This window comes from Canis lupus, chromosome 8 (assembly GCF_003254725.2).
Source record: "Canis lupus dingo isolate Sandy chromosome 8, ASM325472v2, whole genome shotgun sequence".
Taxonomy (NCBI): domain Eukaryota; kingdom Metazoa; phylum Chordata; class Mammalia; order Carnivora; family Canidae; genus Canis; species Canis lupus.
The window spans coordinates 1,786,910-1,807,797 of record NC_064250.1 but is presented as its reverse complement, the minus strand read 5'-3'; the positions used below and the strand labels follow the sequence as shown (position 1 = coordinate 1,807,797).

Below are 20,888 nucleotides of genomic sequence, written 5' to 3'. Positions count from 1 at the left end.
GTGTCTTTCGTTTTTTAACTGCACTTTTATTTTTTATTAATTTTATTTATTTGTTCATGAGAGACACGGAGGGAGAGGCAGGCTCCCAGCGGGGCCAGATGTGGAACTTGATCCCAGGACCCTGGGGTCACGCCCTGAGCCGCAGGCCCATGCCCATCCCCTGAGCCCCCTGTGGCGGCTGGCAGCTCTCTCTAACAGTGACATGTCCTGAGAAGTTTCTCCATCCCTTTCTACCTCAGGCCTCCCCGTCCACCTGCAGCATAGATAGCCTTAACTCTCCCTCTCAGTGCTCCCTGGCGGGAGAGCCCTGCATTCTAGCCTCACTCTATGGGCTCAGCAGGGGGGCCCTCCTGAGGGGTTCTTTACAAATAGCTCTGAAAGGAATAACCCATTGCCTCTGCTCTGTGGGAGATGCTCCCAGGCTCAGAGCACCTGGGGAAGACATGGGGTGAACAGCAGGCCCGAGACTCTGGGGAGTCTCTCCCAGCACGGGTCCCACTGGCTCTATGGACGGATGGTTTGGCATCATCAAATCAGTCTCCCTGCAGAAGGAAGAAGTCCTCCAAGGACGGGATGCCCTGCAGTCCCCCAGGGGACACCTGCATGCCCGAGACTCTGGGGAGCAGGACAGTCGGCTGAGCAGCTAGCTGTGCACAGGGTGGTGGTGGGGAAGGTCCTGTGGGGTCCCCAGCCCATCTTCTCACTTCCTCCTACCTAAGGGGGTTCAGGGCTCAGACAAAGCTCCCCAGACTCCGCTGGAGGTAACAGAAGGAATAGCGCAGAAGGATCCATGACTGCTGCCCCTTGCGTCTTGGGGGAGATGAATAATGGGTCCAAATACATGCCGAGCAATTACAGCTTTTTCAGGTTTGTACTTGACACATTTTTACAAAGGACTTAGGTGAGCCTCAGGAAGCGCGTAATAAAACAGTAAAATCTGAATAAAAACGTAAGATGTGATGTGATTTTTGTGGATTCTGGTGGGGACCAGAAAGATATGAGTGAAGGAAACAGTGGGAAAGAGAGATGATCACAAAGTTATAAGAAGGCCCCTATGCCGCCGGAAAAATAAAACAGATAAGGCAGGACCCGAATGATGGCTCCCTCAGGAGGGAGCGTTTGACTTTGAGTCTCCTGGTGGCCAAAGTGAAGAGGAAAACAGTCATTAACTTCTCATTGTCCATAAGAAGAAAACACCAGTTTCTCAGAGGCACCAAGTCGTTTGTTCAAGGCTTAGGGGCTGACACCAACATTAACCACGTGGCTTCACTTCCTACGTGAGGCATACAATCGACAAGTTCCTTCGCACACATGGGGGCAAAGTTCACTTAGTGATTTTCACTTCCTTGCCTCAGGACACAGATCAGGGTGAGTGTCTCCAGGGGGGAGACAGGGAGGCGAATTTCATAGGTCATCATGCATGTTCCCCTGCAGTCCTTGTAACAATGACGAGAAATTGGCCCCTTCAGGGGAAAGAGCCCTGAGGGGGAGGAAGGGATGAGAGAGGCACAGAAGCCCACCAGGCTGGGCTGCGTCCTAACTTCTGCAGAACGTGGGCTGCAGATCCCAGTAAGTGGTCAGCATGGCTCGGCCACGGCCCACCTGGTCATTCACTCACCCACCCCTCCACCCACCCATCCCTCTATCCATCCATCCATCCATCCATCCATCCATCCATCCATCCATCCTTCCATCCATCCATCCCTCCATCCACCCATCCATCCCTCCATCCCTCCATCCACCCTTCCATCCCTCCATCCACCCATCCGTCTACCCATCCCTCCATCCACCCATCCGTCCACCCATCCCTCCCTCTGTCCACCCATCCACCCGTCCACCCATCCGTCCACCCATCCATCCACCCATCCAAACCCTCTTATTAACCACTCTGTTCCTTGAGTGTTACCCACCCAGGTAGTAAGATCTGATTTTCTGGGTTCCGGTGGGGACCAGAAGGAGGCCAGTGAAGGAAACAGTGGGAAGGAGGTTTTGAAAGGAGTGGGAGAGCTCGGTATTGATCAGCAGCCCCTCCGGAGGCGTTCTGCCCCCTTGCCCAGCCTGGCCAGGCCGGGGCCCTCGGGGTCCCTGGGCCCCACCCTGAGGGCACAACCGAGCAGCACATCCATGCCTCCCCAACCCAGCCAGGCCCGTACTGGCTCCTGCATCTGCACGGCCCACCCCGTCCAGCGCTGGCGCCGCTCCGATAATGTCCACCCGGGGTTGGGGGGGGGGGTGCCCTCTTGCCCACAATTCCTCCTAGCTCGGTTTTGCAGGGAACAGTGTGCCCAGTGGCCTGCTTCCTGGCCAGCGCTCAGCCCCTACATCTGCAAATGGGGGCCAGCGAACACCAACCCTCATGGCCTCTTGGGGTTTTCAAGACAACAAGATGAGAAAATACAAGAGTTCAGGACTTGCAAAAACTGCTACGGAAACATAAGCTATGACTAACGTCTCTGTTCTGTTTTCTCAAGTTGCCTCAGTTTTCCTGCCTGTGAGATACGCAGGTTGCAGGAGCCGGTAACGCACAGCACCAGGAAGCAGGTTGGACCCAGAGAGCCAGCCTCCGCATACTTCGTGCCCGCTGTGTGACCTCGGACTTGTCGCTTCACCTCTCTGAGCCTGTATTTCTGGTCATGCATGATGCGACACTGGTCACAGGACATGCTATGGGATTTTGGTGAGAACCCTACACACAGATTTACGCAGGCTGCCCCCCATGATCCCATGGAAAATGCCTGCTCAGAAACCTCCATTCCTCCCATTCCCACTCTGCGTTCTGAGGCTCTCTGGTTATTTGTTTCGGGTCCCGGTCCCCTCCCTGCACAAGACGAGTTTGTTTTGGAGAGAGCAAGCTTTCCCCTGAACCATTATTAAACCTGAGCCACGACTACAGGGTTCCCAGGGCAGGGGGGTAGAGGGGGTTGTGCTGCAAGATGTTTCTCATGTGGACCATTTAGTTATGAGAATCCTGGCGCCCAGGAAAGTCCTGTGCCTCTGTGCTATGAGCCAGGAACTGAGGTGACACATCCTGTGCCTGCGGGAACCTCAATCTCACGCTGGCCCGGAGCTCATGATGGTCCCTGGGCCCCTTGGATCACCAATCTGTCCCTGGTATTCTGTTCATGATTCACCAAGGAACACAATGGGACAAAGGCTGACGTGCTGTTGGGCAGTGTCTCCCTGCCAGGGTGACGCTGCCCTTCAGGGGTCATCTGGAGTCGCTTTTCGCTTGCCACACTACAGCCCATGAGGTGCAACTGGCACCAAGGCCAGGGCTGCTGCTGAGGGTCCCACAATGCCAGGACAGCCTCTCATCGTACCAGTTTCTGCAGCCCCCATGTCTGCAGTTCTAAGCACAAGAAGCCCGGCTTGAGGGGACAGCAACTTTCAGCAAGAAGGATGGTCTGGCCCCGGTTCTGGTTGGGGCTCGGAGGCCCCTGGACTGTGGCCCTGAGCCCTGTGGGGAAGCAAAGTTATTGCTTGCTCTTCCCCTTGTGTACTTCCTGGGAGCCACGGCCAACGCTCAGGATGGGCTCTGGGGCCCCTCTCCTTGGGTTGCACCTCGGACCACCCATGAGCACCCCTTCCTTGCGTCCCCAGGTCACAGCGTGGGGCATAGCAAAGCTGAGCAGGACACCAAGCTCCCAGCCAGGTTCCCAGCCCCAGGCGACCCCTACACAGACCCCATGAGTCCCCCTGCACCAGCCCCCAGCCCAGTGTTTCAGCATTTCCTGGACACCAGCCCTTGCTGGGGACCTTCCCATTTCTGTCAAGGAGCCCCCTGCTCCCGGCCTGGGAGGATCCCCTTCCCCTCGGGCCCTCGGCTGCCTGTGGCCAGAGCCCCAGTGAATCCTCCTCTGGCTGCTTCCTGCACTCACTCACCCTTTGCTTTTTCCAGCCCTGCTCCCCCAAGCCTGCCCTCCCAGCAGGATCTCTGTCCTTGGACCCACCGTCCCCTGACTTGTCCCCTGAGCCTATGGTCACTTTTCTTCTCAAGAACCATCAGGGTCCCTACAGCTGGGAGAATCAAGTGCAGACCTGTTGGCCTGAGTTCAAGGCCTTCCATGTCAGGCCCATAAACATGTGTCCAACACGATGGACTCGACTGCCTTCCGGCCACGCTGTCCAGCTGATGGACTGAGCACGGGTCACCTGCATCCCAGCCCCAGGCTCCTACCACAGTCACCCAGCTGGTGCGCTTCTCCTCACACACCGCAGGCCTGAGCCTTCCTTCTGCGTCCCACCCGGCATCCCACCTGGCATCCCACCTGGCACCAGTGCTCGTGGGGTGCTCTCCATTCATTAATTCCTCAGGCAGCTCTGTGAGGCAGGTTAGACTCCCCTCACGAGACGAGGAGCGGGTAGCCCTTTGGCTCAGGTCACATGGCTACGATGTGGTTGGCCACGAATGGGGTCGAACCGTTCCTTACCTGCAATCCCCTGCCCCTGCTGCTTCAACATTCCCTCCCCAGTCCCACCTCCTTTTTTTTTTAATAAAATAATTTTTTATTGGTGTTCAATTTACCAACATACAGAATAACACCCAGTGCTCATCCCGTCAAGTGTCCCCCTCAGTGCCCGTCACCCACTCACCCCCACCCCCCCGCCCTCCTCCCCTTCCATCATCCCTAGTTCGTTTCCCAGAGTCAGGAGTCTTTATGTTCTGTCTCCCTTTCTGATATTTCCCACACATTTCTTCCAGTCCCACCTCCTTAAGGAAGCCCTCTGGGCTGTCCAGCTCCTGGTGCTTACTCTACACTCTACTTGCCAACTTCTGCTCAGGATGACACTCAGCCTTTGTCACCTTCCCACATACATTGGTCGGTGCTGAATCGCAAGCCATCCCTGGCACCCCAAGGGTACTTTCATTCCTTGTGCCTGCTCACCCAGTTCCCTCTGCACATCTCCACCACCACCCCTCTGCTTTCCCTTACCTGCTCCAGCTTCCAGACACCGGGACTATTGCAGAGCCGGCCTTTCCCTTGGGCTGTGAGCTGACAGGTGAGCTAGGCCAAGCCTCTTAGCCTCTCCGAGCCTCTCTAGGCCCCAGCACAGGGCCTGGGGTGTCATACGCAGACCGTGGGCTAAACGGAGCCACACACTGTCCCCACTGGCTCCCATGCTGTCCCGTCAAGGCTGGGGCCGCGGTCAAGGAGATTAGGATCCGCTGCGGGTCTTAAGACAGCAGTGTGCTGGGAATGCCCAACAATTGGCTCTCCCGAAAAGAACACAAGCCCTGATTTGCAGGTTGGCCCATGTCTGTGTGTCAGTGTTTCCACGGGGGCTCATGTCAAGCTCCCATGTGAACACAGGGCAAAGAGGAGCAGCATGATTGGTCCTCCTGACTCAGCACACCAGTGGCCCCGGAACCACCAAAGCCCAGCTCGCTGCAAGCAAACCAAGGTCCAGAGAAGTTCACTCAAAGCCCCGCAGCTCGAGGCACAGCAGTGGAGCTGTGATGGGCACCCAGGCTCCTGTCCCTGATGAGGTGGGAGATGCCCGCATAGGCGCTCTGACCCAAGAGGTGGGGGCAAACAGAAGCTTCAAGCATTACTTGGGGGCACTGGGTCCTCCCTGACATGGCAGGGGGAGCTGCACTGCGTCCTCCCCAACACGGCAGGGGGAGCTGGGGCGGCATTCTCCCTCCCAGGGCCCGGGAGCCACGGCAGGAGCTGAGCCTTGTGTGCGGCGTGTTGGGGATGCTGCGGACGGTCCAGGAAGGCCCTCCTGGCTCAGGACATGGCTTGTGGGCAGTGGGGACCGCGGCCCCCAGGCTGTAGGGGAAAGCCCCCTGGATCCTGAGCATCCTGGCTTCCTGTTGGCCTAAGTCCCGTCTGTTTTCCACCTGGAGGTCGGGGGGTCTGGGGCAAACTCACTCCCAAGAGCTGGTGCCCCATGCCTGTTTCACCAGCCAGCAGGTCTGGGAGGAGAGTTCTGGTAAAAGGGGCTGAGCCTGTTCACTGGGGTCACGCTGCAGCAAGGAGCCAGCACTAGGAAGCTCCCTACTCTTCCAGCTCCGTGGCCTGGGGCCATGCGCTCCCAGCCCCAGTGTGCTTGCCTGAAAACTGGGAAGAGTGGTGAGCCTGCCTCAGGCGGTCACTGTGGGGTGCAGTGGGCATCGCCAGCGGCTGGCTGAAACATTAGGCTTTGTCATTAGGAAGAGGGGAGCTGGCCAAGGTTCCTATAAAGGGCGAGGTGGTAATTGTTCCCTGAGGCCCAAGTACTCTGCTGGGGGGTTGCCGTGAAAGCAGATGCCTCCAAGAGTGGGTGGGACTGTTCCCATGGGTTTATTTACAAACTCAAGTTGGAGGCCAGAGCTGACCCCAGGCCTTCGTCTGCAGACCCCAATCCAGGTGAAGGCTCTAGCTATAACCGCCCCTCCCAATCCATTCACGGGGTTCTTGCTGAATGCAGCGGCTGATGCAACAGTCCTGGGGCAGACAAGGCTCCCGACCTGACAGGCTTTGGCTCTTGCCCTCCACCATGCTGCCCACCAAAAGCCACTCCCTTTCTCCAGGAAGTGTGACTCGAGGACCCACCTCTGCCAGCCGGGCGGATGCCCTGATGATGGGTTTCCCCCACCCTGTCTCTGTGGAGTGGAAACACAGATGCTTTCCACTGACCCAGGGACGCCTCCCCGGCCTCCTAACGCAGACAGCAAGCTCCCAAGGCCTCCCAGCCCTTCACCCCGTCGGCCTCAGCCAGTCTGCTGGCGGGTTTGGGCACCTGAGGACACGGTTCGTCCTTCTGCCTCCTGATTTATTACCCGCCTCTCCTCCCTGGAATGAAAGCTTGGTGAGGGCAGAGGCCCATTGGGGGCACCGTTCGTGGGCGGTGCTGGCCTAGTGCCCGGGACACAGTCTGTGTTCAATAAATGTATCTGCCAAGGGAATGCGTGCATGTGGTTTGCCACACAGCATGACCGTCCCTTGTCTCCTGCTCCGTTTCCCGCTTGAATTTGTGACCCTCATAAGAAAGGACGGGGTTTTCCTGGTAACAGGCATGTCATCAAGAGAGGTCAGTGGGGACTGTTGAACGGACGCATTTGATAAAAGCACAGGCCAGCAGGAAGTAGGGAGTGTCTGAGGGGGTTTTCAACGTCATTTTCTAGTGGATGCCTCTGACGGCGGGGGCGGGGGTGGCCCGGTGGCCTGGCTTCCCCGCTGCCCCCCATGGCACCCCCCCTCCGCCATGCCCCAGGCGCCCCGAGAGCGCTCTGCAGCGGCTGTGAAAGTCCGGGGTCAGAGCCGGAGTCGGGGCAGCAGCAGGGCAGCAGCAGGGACGGTGGGCGGCTGGAGGCCTCCTGGCTTGAGGTGAGCAGCCAGCGCTCCGCCCACGGGCCCCCTCACCACCCTGCGGGCTTCTCTGCAGATGCTGCCTGCACGTCACTTCTGCTTTGAGCAACACCCATCCCTGTAATCACTCCGGCACAGCAGGTTCCTCTTTGGGGAGCCCAGCCCACCAGCCGGCACAGCCACACGGCTGCGGGTTCGGAGCCTGCAGCCCAGAGTCCAGCCCGGCTGGAGGAGGGCGAGGCCGCCTGTGACTCAGGCCTGCCTTCCCTGAGGTGGCCTCTGCCCCCGGACACCCCAGGGAGGCCGTGGATCAGCACGGGGCCCCAGATTCCAGTCCCAGCTCTAAGCACTTGCTGGCTCGGGTGTGACCCTGACGTGGCCGCCCCGGCTCACAGTGCCCCAGCATGCTCAACTATAAAATGGGGGCAACAGTAGCGCCCCCCAGGGAGGCGTGGGGAGGGTTCAGTGACTGGACAGAAAGAGATGAACATGGAGTCTGCTGGGCTCTCACATGTGAGTGACATCAGACATGCTGTGACACAGCCCAGGATGGCCGTGTGGCTCCTCCTGCTCAGAGCACACCATCCCAGGGGGCCTGAACCCCCCTCCTGGTGGGGGGTTTGGAAGCAAGGATATCAGGGCGCCTGGGGGGCTCTGTCAGTTAAACGTCTGACTCTTGCTGTTGGCTCTGGTCATGGTCTCAAGGTTGTGAGATCCAGCCTCATGTTGGGCTCCATGCTCAGCAGGGAGTCTGCTTGGGATTCCCTCCCCCTCTGTCTGTCCCCCCCACCTGTGCGTGCTCTCTCTCTCAAATAAATAAATAAATCTTAAAAAAAAAATCAAGGTTATGTTTTGCTTCCAGCCTGACCCTTACGTTCTCTCTGTCTGTGTCTCCCTCTCTCTGCCCAGGAGAGTTCATGAAACCTCCCTCCACCTAGATCCCTGGATGACCACATGGAGCACAGCCGACGCCCAGCCTTGCCCTCCTCCATTCACCTGGGCTAGAGTGAGAAATCAGCTCTCTCTGGATGACACTGCAGGGTTTACCTGTCAGACCAGCAAGCCTTTTTCCTCAACTAATTGTCGACTTACCTACCCATCTATGGCTCTTCTAAAAAGGCCAGAAACAAACCCACCAAAACACTAATTGCCTTTTTCAACAATAAACATTATTGACTTCCAGTTATCCCAAGGTGGCTCAGCGGTTGAGCATCTGTCTTCGGCTCAGGGTGTGATCCTGGAGTCCCGGGATCGAGCCCCATATGGAGCTCCCTGCATGGAGCCTGCTTCTCCCTTTGCCTGTGTCTCTGACTCTCTCTGTCTCTCATGAATAAATAAATAAAATCTTTAAAAAATAAACCACACACAATACTGACTTCTGTCATCAGAAATCAGATATTTTTTTTAACAGAGATTAAAAAAAAAACCAACAGGCTGACTTTCCTGTCAGTTCTCATGCCCTGGTCCCTGTCTCAGGCTCCTCAGGCTCTGGCTTCCACCCTCAGGCCCCACCTGCAGCAGCTGCAGACTCCCCACTGGCTCTGTGCTGGCTGCCAGGAGACAATGGTGAGGGCTCCCCAAGGGGCTCCAGGGCCTCCTGTCTGATCGCTGTCTGTGGGGCCTCCGGGCCCTCACTGCTCCCTCCCATTGCCTGCTCTGTATTGAAAGAAGGTTCTTGAGAAAGGACCTCGTGTGTACAGGTACCACACTTGTCCTTCCTTCCTCCTGCAGTGTAGGGCGGGGCCTGGCCTTGCCTCTGTTTGTCCCCCACAGCAGGGCCAGCCCTGAAGGTCTGTTCTTAGACTTGGGGAAGGTGAAAGTAACTGGCTTGTGAAAGCGACAGGAGAAACAGTTCTAGAAGTTCTCGCTGCCCTCACTAGGCCTCGGGAAGCCCATGGGCAACCCACGACGGCGGCCACTTGTGGGACGGGGGGCCATGCTTACCAAAAGCCATCGGCCTCGGCAAACCCCCGCTCTGCCCAACCCGGCCCTAGCCTTGCTGCTGTGGGGGGGCAGCACTCGAGCGCCCTGAGGTCTGTCTTGGGCTGGCTGCTGGGCACGGTTGTAAACGCACAGGCTTTGCAGTAAGATTCTGGCTCCGAATCCTGGCCCTTCTGTATCCTGGGCACAAGGAGCAACCACCCCTCTCGGAAGGATGGTCCAGCCAGTTGACTTGGGCCCGCGCCTTGTGCTGAGGCATCTTCTTATGGCCCTTGCAGGCTTGGCCAGCAGCCAGGCCTTGGGGACCCCGCAGGCTACTTCTGTGGCATCATGTGGTGCCTGGAGACACACAGGTCACAGGGCTCCTGAGGGTGGGGCTGCAGTGCAAAGGGAGGCCCGCCGGCTGTTTTGGGGGGTGGTCAGTGCTGCGGCAGGCAGGGCCCTCCCTGGGTGGCTGGCAGCTCTGGGCTTCCATGCAGGGTGGCTGGTCCGCAGACCACATTCTGCGCAGCAAGTTTTGGGAAGCCTCTGGCCAAAGGGAGGGGTGAGTGGAATGCCTGGGGTACAGGGCCTGGTCCTGAGATCCCCCAGACCGAAGCCAGAGGGAGTTGGACAGTCAGTCAGGATGGAGCTGAAAACTCATAACCTCAATCTAATCACCAGGAAACATCTGACAAACACAAAATGAGGAACTTTCAATAGAAAGAACCAAAGGTGGGGGGTGGGGTGGGAAATCTGTATTCCTACAAGACCTCAGTGTCCCCAGCTAAAGGACACCCCACAGCTAGTGGCCACACCTGCCCCTCACCTGTTTCCCCAACGGGAGGAGGAAAGGCCGGGAAGGGCCTGGTGCACTTCAGCGACCCCCAGGTACACGGTGCCTCTGGTAAATTGTCGCATGGACGTGAATTTACAGAGCCGATGACGTCACCATGGGCATGAGAGAGAATAGCTCGACTCTGAGAACAGCATTTAGGGGTAAAGGGCCTAGACATAGGCCACTCATGCTCAGACGGCCCAGGAAAGACATCATGTGTGCACCAAAGAGTGTGTCGGTGATAAAGCCAATGAAATAAGGTACTGACAACCCACAGAGGGCAGGTGACGTCCCCATTCTAAGGTGGTGTTTCCATTCCTAATGTCTGTGAAGTTGAAGTCATTTACAAATGGAAGGTTTATTTTTATTTTTAAAAATATTTTATTTATTTAGGGGATCCCTGGGTGGCTCAGCGGTTTGGCACCTGCCCAGGGCGCGATCCTGGAGTCCCAGGATTGAGTCCCGCTTCGGGCTCCTGGCATGGAGCCTGCTTCTCCCTCTGCCTGTGTCTCTGCCTCTCTCTCTCTCTATGTCTATCATGAATAAATACATAAATAAATAAATAATCTTAAAAAATAAAAGATTTTATTTATTTATTCATGAGAGACACACAGAGAGAGGCAGAGGCATTGGCAGAGGGAGAAGCAGGCTCCATGCAGGGAGCCTGATGTGGGACTCGATCCCAGGACCCTGGGGTCACGACCTGAGCTGAAGGCAGACGCTCACCTGCTGAGCCACCCAGGTGCCCTGGAAGGTTTAAAAGCTAAAATATTTATGGGGCACCCGGGAGGCTCAGTCGGTTGAGCATCCGACTCTTGGTTCTGGCTCAGGCTGTGATTTTGGGGTTGTGAGATCGAGCCCTGAGCTGGGTGTGGAGCCTGTTTTAGATTCTCTCTCTTTCCCTGTCTTGGCTCTTCCCCCACCCCTTTCTATTAATTAATTATCAATCAATTAAAAGCTAGAATATCTAGCAGCAGAACTGGTCATTTCAAATAAGATCCCACGTGGAACTCCACGAGGAGGATGGGGACGAGCCGGGCTGTGGCCCCACCGGCACCATGCCCCTTGGGCGGCCTCGGGGTACCTCCGGGGACCCGGCATGGAAGCTGCTGAGTGGCGGCAAGGCAGCCCTTCCTGCACCTCACACGTGTCGGACACACACGTACTCTTGGCTGCACCTGATGCCCTACGCGGTCTGGATCCCGATGCGCTCGCAGGCCCACGTTGGAAGCGAGAGGACCAGATTTGGGAGGTGAGACCCCTCAGGGCCCAGGCCAGGCGGCATGTCTGCCTCCAGCCTGAGCCCTCCCGCGTCCTGCACGGCAGCCCGACCACCCGCACCCTACGCTTCTGCGGAGGACCCGTGAGTCACGACAGTGGCGCGCACCTCCGAAGCTCAGGTTCCCACGGCCCACAGCCCTGCTCCCCTTGGCGGGAGCCTCTGACCCCCAGAAGAAGGAGCGGAGGCTGGGCAGGAAGGGGGGTGGCTTGGAAGCGCTGGGGTCCTTCGCCATGGGAGGGGAACACGCATTCGCTCCGGCGGGGGGCGTGGTGGGGGGCCCTTGCACCGAGCCCTGGCCTGGCCCGAATGCCTGGCCGTTTCCTTGCCCGTGGCCGCTGCTGCGTGTGAACCAGCAGAGTCCTGCCGTCCTCCGTGAGGCCCTGGGCCTCTGCTGCCCCGTGAGCCTCGGTCCCTTCCTGGGCTTTGTGTGGGCTCATCCGCTCCCTCAAGACCAGCCACTCCCTCCCCGCTCCCTGCTCTCCCGGAGGTGGAGGTTTCCAGTAAGTCAGCTCCCGTCCCAAGCATCCTGGCAGCTGAAGCCACCTCTCAGACATGATGTTTAAAAGCACCGTGGGGGCGCCCGGGGGGCTCAGTGGGTTAACCGTCCGCCTCGTGGGTCCGGCTCCGGGCATGGCCTCAGGGTGCGGCCGAGCCCGCGTGGGCTCCACACTCAGTGCAGAGTCACCCTGATGGCTGTCTCCCCGTCCCCGCCCCTGCCGGACTCACAGGCATGCACTTTCTCTCAAGGAGATAAATAAATCTTAAAAAAAAAAAATGTAATTGCAGGAAGCCCAAGGCTTCCTGAGCCAACTAGGGCTCACCGAGAATGCCCTCTTCAGGCCCCAAACCATGTCTCTGATAATGTCTCAGGGCCCACAGAGCCCTTTGACCTGATTTTACCCCAAGACTTGGCACTGCCTAAGAGGAAAAGATTCTCCGAATTGGAGGTTCTGATAGGGACGGTGACTGTGCTGATTAAGCACCAGCCTCTGGGCTAGATGCAGATTTGCAGACTGCATCCACTGTCACCGCAGCCCCGTGAGGGGTATGGCTGTGCCTGCTTACCCCAGGGGGAAACTGAGGCTCCAAGCACCTCAGAACCCGGAATACAGTCAGGCTGGGAAGGAGGCCTGCACCTGTCTCTTCCATGTCCCTCTGAGGTCCCAGGCCAGCCTGTCCATTCTCCCTGGGAGGCTCTGTGTCCACTCTGGGGCCATCCAGCTGCACTGCCGCTCCCTCTCTGCACCCTGCAGATGCCCCCGGCCCCCTCTTCCGTTCTGTCCATCTGGGCTGCCTTGCTCTGAGGACTTCCAAGAGGTCCTGGCCAGCCCTTTGCCACCTGCCACAATGGGGTCTCAGCCCTGAGCGTCACGCTGCTGTGATGAGACGTGCCACCTCTGGGACTGGGCATGCTGGCCTTCTACAGGCTGCTTGAGCCCCTCCTCTTACCGCCCTGGGGACTTTTAGGGGAAAATCTACACATTGAAACACCTTGGTTGCTAGTTCACAAGCTTCACTGCCCTCTGGGGTCCCACGTGCATAAGACGGCGGGTCCACGGCCTGACGCCCACCCCATGACACCAGGACGTGCACCTCACTGTCTGATCCACGTCAGGCTATGCAGCAGCTGGAAGTTCTGAGCGCAGCACCTGATTTCAGGGAACAATGTGCATCCTCGGACCGCAGTTGGACCCAGGTTAGTTTACCTCAGATGAGTGACTCCAACCTCGGACAGGGCTGGGACCTGGCTGTGTGGGCGCTCTCCTGGGCGAGGGGACCCTGCACCACCCTTGCTGGCCCACGGCCAGATGGAGAGAGCCCTGTCCTAAGACAGCAGCCATGGCTGGAGCCTGTGGCATCCTGGGCACCAAGGTTGACATTTTACATACATCCCTTCTGATATTCACAAGTGACTGAGCACGGCTTCTCATGACACTCCCCAGTGTCCCCTGTGTGACATGTCTTCCTTCGTGTGGAAAGGACATGTAAAGGGGTTAAGCAGATCATTCAGGGTCACACAGAGTAAGCGACAGAGCAAGAATTTAAATCCAGGTCTGTGTGGTGACAGAGGTTGCCATCCTTCTCCTCGTGACCAGGTAAACTCACGCAGGTTGCTCACTAAACAAGGGCATCCAGCCGCCAGGGTGATCATGGGTCAGAACCTCTGATCCTCTGCTCACTAAGGGGTAACCATGGTGCAGCCTGTTCTTGCCTGTCTAGAGGGATGCCCTGGTTAAACCGGTACGACACAGCCCCCGTGACTTTGCTCCCTCCATCTGGGCCCACACGACGTCTGCAGCTCCTCCCACCAAGGCCCTTGGCTCTGCGCTGCCCCATGAGCCAGCATGTCAGTGCCAAGGTCGGGGTGGCATCATGCCTGTCATGCCCCGGGCCTGAGACCCCTGCCAGGCCTTGCTCCCAGGTGACCCAACTGCAGCCACGGTCCAGCCCAGGCCCACCTGCCACAGAGACAGAAATGTGCGGCCCAGGAGCCCGCATTCCTGGCCGGTCAACTGCCCAGCAACTGCCCCACATCTGAGCGAGGCCATCCCTGGCCAGCCAGCCTCCAGACCTGCACCCCGGGCCGACGACCCATGTGCCTACCCCAACCGGCTGTTGCCAAGCCTACACGTGACAGATGTACGCAGCTGTCATGTGCTGCATGGTGTCCCCCCCGGAATTCACAAGTCCTAACCCTCAGTTTCTGGGAATGTGAATGACATCAGCTTGGATGAGGTCACAGCGAAGGAGGGATGACCCTAATGTCCTCATAAAATGCGGAAGTTTGGACACGGGTGTGTGTGCGCAGGGAGAACGGCGGCCAGCTGAGGAGCTACCAGAAGCTGGGAGACGCCTGGAATGCATCCCTGCCCCAAGTTCCAGGGGGAGTGTGACACCGCAACTCCTTGGCCTCAGACTTCCAGCCTCCAGACTGTGAGACGAGCAACGCGCATGTGCCGGGCGCCCGGCAAGGGGCTCTTGGTTGCGGCCCCAGGACACCCACAGAGCATCTTGTCCTCATCAGATCAGCACACGTGTGCGGTACATGGGGCCTCCCTGCCTCCTGCAGCGCGGCGGCCAATTGCCACCCTCCTGACCCCCAGGTAGCCCTCGCCGGTGCGCAGGACTCCCACCCCAACAGGCCCTGGACACCCAAGGGCTTCCCTGTGCACTCCCGAAGCCCTGTAGTGTGTGAGGGTCACCGCAGCTCCCCAGCTGCTGCCTACCTGGGTTGCCGAGGGCCATGGAGTCATAGATGAGCTTACAGGTCTTGAGCAGGATGGCGATCTTCTTCTCGGGCGAGTAGGCCTTGTGCATGCTGGTGAACTTCTGCAGGATCTTCTCCATGACGGGCGCCTCAGGCACGCTGGTGGTCACGCCCAGGTCCGTGGTGGTGGTGGCCAGGACCACCAGCTGGTTCTCCTTGAGCTGCTGCAGCGAGCCGTCCTTGCTGTGGATCTCCCGCAGGCATGCGTTGATGGCCTCCTTCAGGGGCTTCAGCACACACTTATACAAGGCCGACTCCACGATGGCCTCTGTGGGGCAAGAGGGGAGCGTGAAGGACCCCGCAGCCGGGATGCCGCCCCAGGCTTCCGTGCCCTACAGGGCGTGCCACCCCACCGCCCGAGGCCACGCTGCACACCCAGCGTGGTGTGCCCAGCACCTGTGGCAGGGAGGTACTGCCGCACAAAGCACACGGCACAGACATGGCTCACGAGCCTTCGGGGCCCGGTACTTGGTATCCCAATGCTTCACAGGGCCTGGTGCGGCTTTCCAGGACCCCCATGTTGTGCACAGCAGAAGCCAGAGTCTGCCCGCAGCTTGTCAGCCCCCACCCCAGAAGCTGTGTTCACTTATCACTGGCCTGCTCCCTGCATTCATGCTGCTCCAGCCACCCTGGCCTCTGCTGCCTGGCCACGCCTGCTCCTGCCTCAGGGCCTTTGCATCTGCTATTCCCTTAGCCCGGGGAAGCCACTGCACAACTACAGACATGACTTTTTCCTTCACTATTCAAATGTCATCTTTTCTGAGAGGCATCCTGATCCACGAGTGGAATGCGACTGACTCGGCTTTGATCTCACAGCAACCGTGCCACATACACGCCCCGGATGCCCGTGTACAGACAGACCGACTATGGCTCTGATGGTGGGGTCACAGGTAGAGGGGCTGAGCCAGGGTCTGCACCCACCTACTGACGCACGGTGATCCTCGGGGCCTAGGCGGACAGCACGGAAAGTCCTGGGAAGCCTCTGTGGCTCCGCCCCCTCCCCCGGGGGGCTGGGTCTCCCCTCTGTGCGGGCCTGGGGCCGGCCTTGCCACTGCCCCAAGTCCTTATCCTCCCCGTGTGCGTCTCCAGCCTCAACGGCAGGGCACAAGCGGCTGCCTCAAGCCCTGAGCCTGCTCCTGCCCATCCATCCAGGCCGGCGTCCTGACCCTGCTGCCCTAGGAGCCTCTGTGGCCAGAGCTGTGGTGACCCCTGGCAGGGCCCTGTGTTCGCCGTCCCTGAGCCTCTGGCTCTGCTGTGACCTTGGCTGAGTCCTCATGCACAGGGCAAGGGGGCTTCTGGGTGCCGGTGCCTCCCAGACCCACAGGCCAGGCCGGGCCTGGCCCTCAGCGGCCACACATGTTAGTCCTTCCTCTGCCTCTCACTGCTCCTTGCATGCGGGTCCCTAATGAAACCGCAGCACCCTGGGCAGGTGGGGATGGGGGTGGGGCCCACAGCCTCGCTCGGCTCGCATCCTTCTACCATCTAAGTGGTACCAGGGCAGGACTTGGAGAAAGAGGCCGGACCACAGAGGGAGTGGCTCCCGGCAAGGCTGAGTGCCCAGAAGGATGCCCCGCTCCTGCCCCCACCCAGTGCACCCAGGACTGACCTAGCTCCTCTTCAGGGTGTAGCGCGGGGTCCACCAGGGCCTTGAGCTCGGTGCTCTGCAGCAGGTAGCTCTTGAGTTGTGTCATCATGGTGCGGATCTCCTGCAGCATCTCCGTGCTGGAGGTCTGGCGTGCCATCATCTCCAGGCTGTACACCTTGTAGTCCTGCACCAGGTTGCCGAAGTAGGAGGCCTTGTCCTGCGCCAGCTCCACCACCTTCTTGTACAGCTTACGGTCATTGGACAGGAACGCGTGGAACACGTTGGTGAAGCTGACGAAGCTCAGGCGGTGCCGTGCCTTGCCCAGGATCACGGAGGGCTTCTTCTTGCCAGCACCGCCCAGGTGCTCGGGCTCCTCCTCCGTGCTGCTGGTGGAGTAGGAATCCTGGTCCGCGGCCAAGGCCGACGCTCCCAGGCTGTCGGACAGGGAGGCCAGGGAGCCCTTGAACTCTGCAGAGCTCTGGGGCCGGCTGCCGGCCTGGGCCTGTGGGCTCTGAGTCCTGGCACAGGACGCAGGGCCACGGCCTTCCCCGGGCGCACCCGGTGTGGGTTTCTGGGGGGCCTCGTCCTTCATGGAGGAGGACTCGGTGCTCTCCACAGGACCGGGAAGGCCCGAGGCCAGCTGCCGGGAGATCCGTTTCCTCCTGGGGGGCGGGACTGGGGGCTGCCGGACCTTCCTCGGTGGCTCTGGCACACTCCCCGGGTCACCAGCTCGGGCCACCACTTCCTGACCTTGCTCCGATGTCCCCGGGGGAGGTGGGCTGAGCACGGGCGCCCTGGGAAGCCCCGGCTGCTCCCCCACGGCAGGCAGCGTCCTGTCCACCCTCCCAGCAGCCTGGTCCTCCAGGGAGACCTTCTCAGAGATGCGGCGTCTGGGCGGTGCAGCCGGGAGGCTCTTCACGGGGATAAGAGGGGCAGGGGGCTGCGGCAAGGGGCCGGGGGCCGGCCCAGGCTTCATCTCTTCCTCCCTGAGGGGGCCCAGGCCTGTCGGGGGCCGTGAGAGCCTCTCGCAGGCTGCCATGGGTGCTTGGCTTGGAAGGTCTGGGGGGCCTGGGGCATGGGGGGCAAGGTGGGGGGCAGATGCCGGGGGTGTGGGAGGAAGGGCCTCTGGAGGCGGGGGAGCAGCTGCTGGGGGGGAACTGGGCAAAGGACAAGCGGGAACCAGAGCTGGGGGTGGAGGGGGCCGCTGGGGGCCGCTGGGCTGCAGAGGGGGTGCTGGGGGAGGGGGCCGCCGGGGGAGGGGGTGCCGGGCGGCGCGGGGCCCACCTAGAGGTGGGTGAGGTAGCGCAGGAGGCGGGGGGCAGCGGGCGTGTGGGGCAGCTTCCGGGGCTCGGCGGGGCGACAGGCAGGGCACCGCCGCCACCACAGTCCTCGATGAAGATGGGATTCACAAACCACAGGCGGTCGTTTCCTACGGACAGCTCGATTTCACACGAGCAGTTCCCGGGCCGGGCGGTGGGCCTGAGGCCGCAGGCCGGGGGTGCTCTGGGTGCCGGGTCCCTCGGGGGCTCCGCGGAGCTCCCACTGCCTCGCCGGGGGTTCAGCGATGAGTCCCAGAAGCCTGTAGAGACAGGGAGAAGCTGCTCAGTGTGGAGGCCAGGCCCCTGCCTGTGGGTGGCATCCGTGACGGGAGGGGGCAGGGCTGCTGGGCGCAGGCTTCACCCTGGGGCTCTTTCCTTCTCGGGCGGTTTAAACCTCGCCCACCACTTCCTGCCTCTAGAGGGGGAAGCCCCGTAGGATCCTCCCGGGCGCTGGGGGTGGGGCCCCGTTGGGGCGGTGGGGGGCAGGGCTGCCCTCCAGCTCCCAGCTCCGCCCCTGGGCTGGAGAGCCACCATGGGGCACCTGTGGCTCAGGGTGCAGAGGGCAAGGGGTTCGGCTGCTGCCGGCTGGATGCCCCTGGCAGGTGCCTTGACCTTTTTAGGCCTCTGTCCAGTCATCTCAGGAATGGGGTTCCCCTGGAAGGTGCTTGGGGCCTGCCCTGGCCACCAGAGCAGTTGTGTGCAGGGAGAATGAGGTGTGCAGCGGCCATGAGCACACAGGGAACACTGGTCCTGCTGCAGAACCTCCATGTTAACAGAGAAGGCTCCACCTTCTGTGTGTCTGTGTGTGTCTGTGTGTCCGTGTGGCTAAGGGCGCTGGGTCCACAGCAGTGGCCCTGCCTTGCTGGGTCTCCCGTCCTGCCTAACTCACAGACACCTGGGGCTGTGGCCGCCGACCAGGCCTGACCCCATCCAGATGAGGCTGGTCAGCACCAGGCTGGCCCGGGATACCCCAGTGGGAAGGGCCCAGGTGGCTCAGGGGTTCCTGGCCTCTGGGTACTGAGCCCCGTGGAGAATAGCTCAGGATCCTCCAAAAAGGGTACAAAGTGTTGGGCACAACTTCAGACACCGCACAGGCCACATGAGGCTCATGAGCACCTCCTCCCTCCCAGGGAGCAGCTGAGACTCCAGCCTGTTCAGCCTGTCAACCTTACAGACCCTGATAGTGCAGGGTCCTCGTGGGTGGTGGGGCCCCCATCACAGGCCCCAATAGTGCAGGGTCTCTATGGGCTGAGGGCCATCCCCCCCATCCAGAGCTCCATGCTTCTGCTGGAAGTATCCACAAGGACCGACATAGGAGCCTCCATGTGGTGGGTCCAGCTCTGTGGGTCACTTGGCTGACCCGAGTCAGGTTATCGCCTCCTGACCGCAGGCCTTCAGTGTCAGTCCCCATGATGTCCCCATAAGACATGGAGATAGAAACCCAGGTAGATGAAACAAGGTGCCAAGGTCACAGGTGGGTGGCGTGGAAGAACCAGGATTTGAACTGGGTCAGGCTTGTTGTAATGCCCGTTGCTCAGCCTCTGGGGTTAGTGTCTTCCTCCCCCAGGAACTTGCAACACTTCCCATCGGAGTTACCGTCCAGGGTCAGAGGGACAGCGTGCTGTGTGCCCCACAGCGGGGATGTGGTAAGAGTACCGTGGGCTCTAGACAATGACAGAAGGGGAACCTCAGCCCTGTGTGCCTGCCCTGAGATGGGGTGCCCCGGGGATGGGGGCTGCTGCCCCTCACCAGCCAGGGTGTGGGGGTGCTACCCAAGGTCAGAGGACCACGGTGCTGCTGGGACATGGACCCAGAGTGTGCGTGAACCTCACCAGGAGGGAGCATGGGCCCAGCTCCCCTCAGCCCTGCCCTGGGCAGAGGTGCTGTGTGGGGTGGCCGGGGTCATGGCCGCGGTCTCCACGGTAGCAGGGACGAGAGCAGGGATGACAGCCATTCACGGCCACACTCTCCCAGGTGGTTGCACCAGGCATGTAGCCATCTGGCCTCGAGGGTCTGTGTCTGAAGCACCAGCCCTGTCCATGTGGGACCAGCTGTGTCCTGGGACGTGCTCCCAGCAAGGAGGGCCAGTCCGACTCCATGTGGAGCTGGCCAGAGCCCCGCGTGTGAGCTGAGCCCCCTGAGGCTCACCCCTAAGTCCTAGGACCGTCCTGTGGGCCAAGATAGAAGCCACGAGGCAGATGATGGACAGCCTTGCCCACCGACGCCTGCACATCCTCACTGCTCACCGAGACGGTGACCATGGCTACCCTCCTCCTTCTCTTCCCTGGGACACAAGGCTGGGCACTTTGGCAGGCCCCTGCTGCCAACACCTGTGGAATCTGCCCCGACGTCCCGCCCAGCCTCACCCCCTCACTCCTTCCTGAGCACTCAGGGGTCTGTCCCACTTACAGGCTTGGCCAGTCCTGGGTCCTGTGCTGGGACTCCTCTGACCCTCCCTACATGGCTCATTCTTGCTTTCGTGACTTCAGTCAAATGTCACCTGTTGGGTGGAGACTTCTGGCACATTTGGACCTCACATATGCTTCCCTGGTCCCCCGGCGCTGCTGTGCACCCCGACCCGAGTGACCAGCACAGGGACAGGACAGCCTAGATCCTGTCCAGTTGTCTCCACCCCCTCCATACTGTGAGCCTCCCTAGGGTGGCAACAACGCTCCATCCCTGGGGATCTGCAGCACCCAAGGTACCCTTGGCTCAGCCCCGCGGCTTGCACGTGTGCAGTGGCTTCCCCAGAGTGATAGGCAGGGCTCCCAGGCATGGAGCGCAGGCAATGTTCCCTTATGATGGTAACTCGGGGATGACCCAAGCCAAGGGAGGAGAGGAAAAGAGGAGGAGGGCACAGAGGAGGCTGAGGAGTGCCAGCCAGCCTCAGTAGAGCGGGTCCATCTTGCAGAATAAAAGAACCCACCTTCCAGGGCTCGCCTGTGGGTCCTGGTAGGACCAGCACGGACCTGGGGCTTCAAGCAAGAGGCCTGCAGCCCAGGTGGCTCGGAACTGCTCCAGGCCCTGACACAGGCCTGGGCTTATGCTCTGGCATAAGTTTTCTGCTTGGGCAGCTTCAATGCTGAGGCCACTGCGGGTATGTGGGGGCAGGCATGGGGTTGGGGATCAAGGAGCTGCATCCCAGGACCTGGGGGCTGTGGGGAGCCATAGGGGCAGAGGAGGCCTTTGTGCAAAAATATAAGAGAAGCAGGTGACTTTCTCTGTAGGATGCCAAGGCTGGGGTGCGGGGGGGAGCGGAACAGCCACCCAACGCTACAGTTGGCAGAGCTGGGGTGCCCTCGGCTCAGTGGCCAGACATCCCCAGGCACCCGTGTCCCCATGCCTCTGGGCCGCACCTGGACCGAGGTGGACATCCCCAGG

At 60.1% G+C, this 20,888-nt stretch overlaps 1 protein-coding gene across 1 annotated transcript in view; it reads right to left on the bottom strand.

Moving 5' to 3' along the window:
* Nucleotides 1-20,888, bottom strand: part of RIN3 (Ras and Rab interactor 3) — a 104,216-nt gene that overhangs the window by 10,033 nt on the left and 73,295 nt on the right. Inside the window, 3 exon segments of the mRNA XM_025467797.3 lie at nucleotides 14,563-14,871; nucleotides 16,210-17,431; nucleotides 17,433-17,767. Of these exon segments, the coding sequence (XP_025323582.3) occupies nucleotides 14,563-14,871; nucleotides 16,210-17,431; nucleotides 17,433-17,767 (1,866 nt within the window).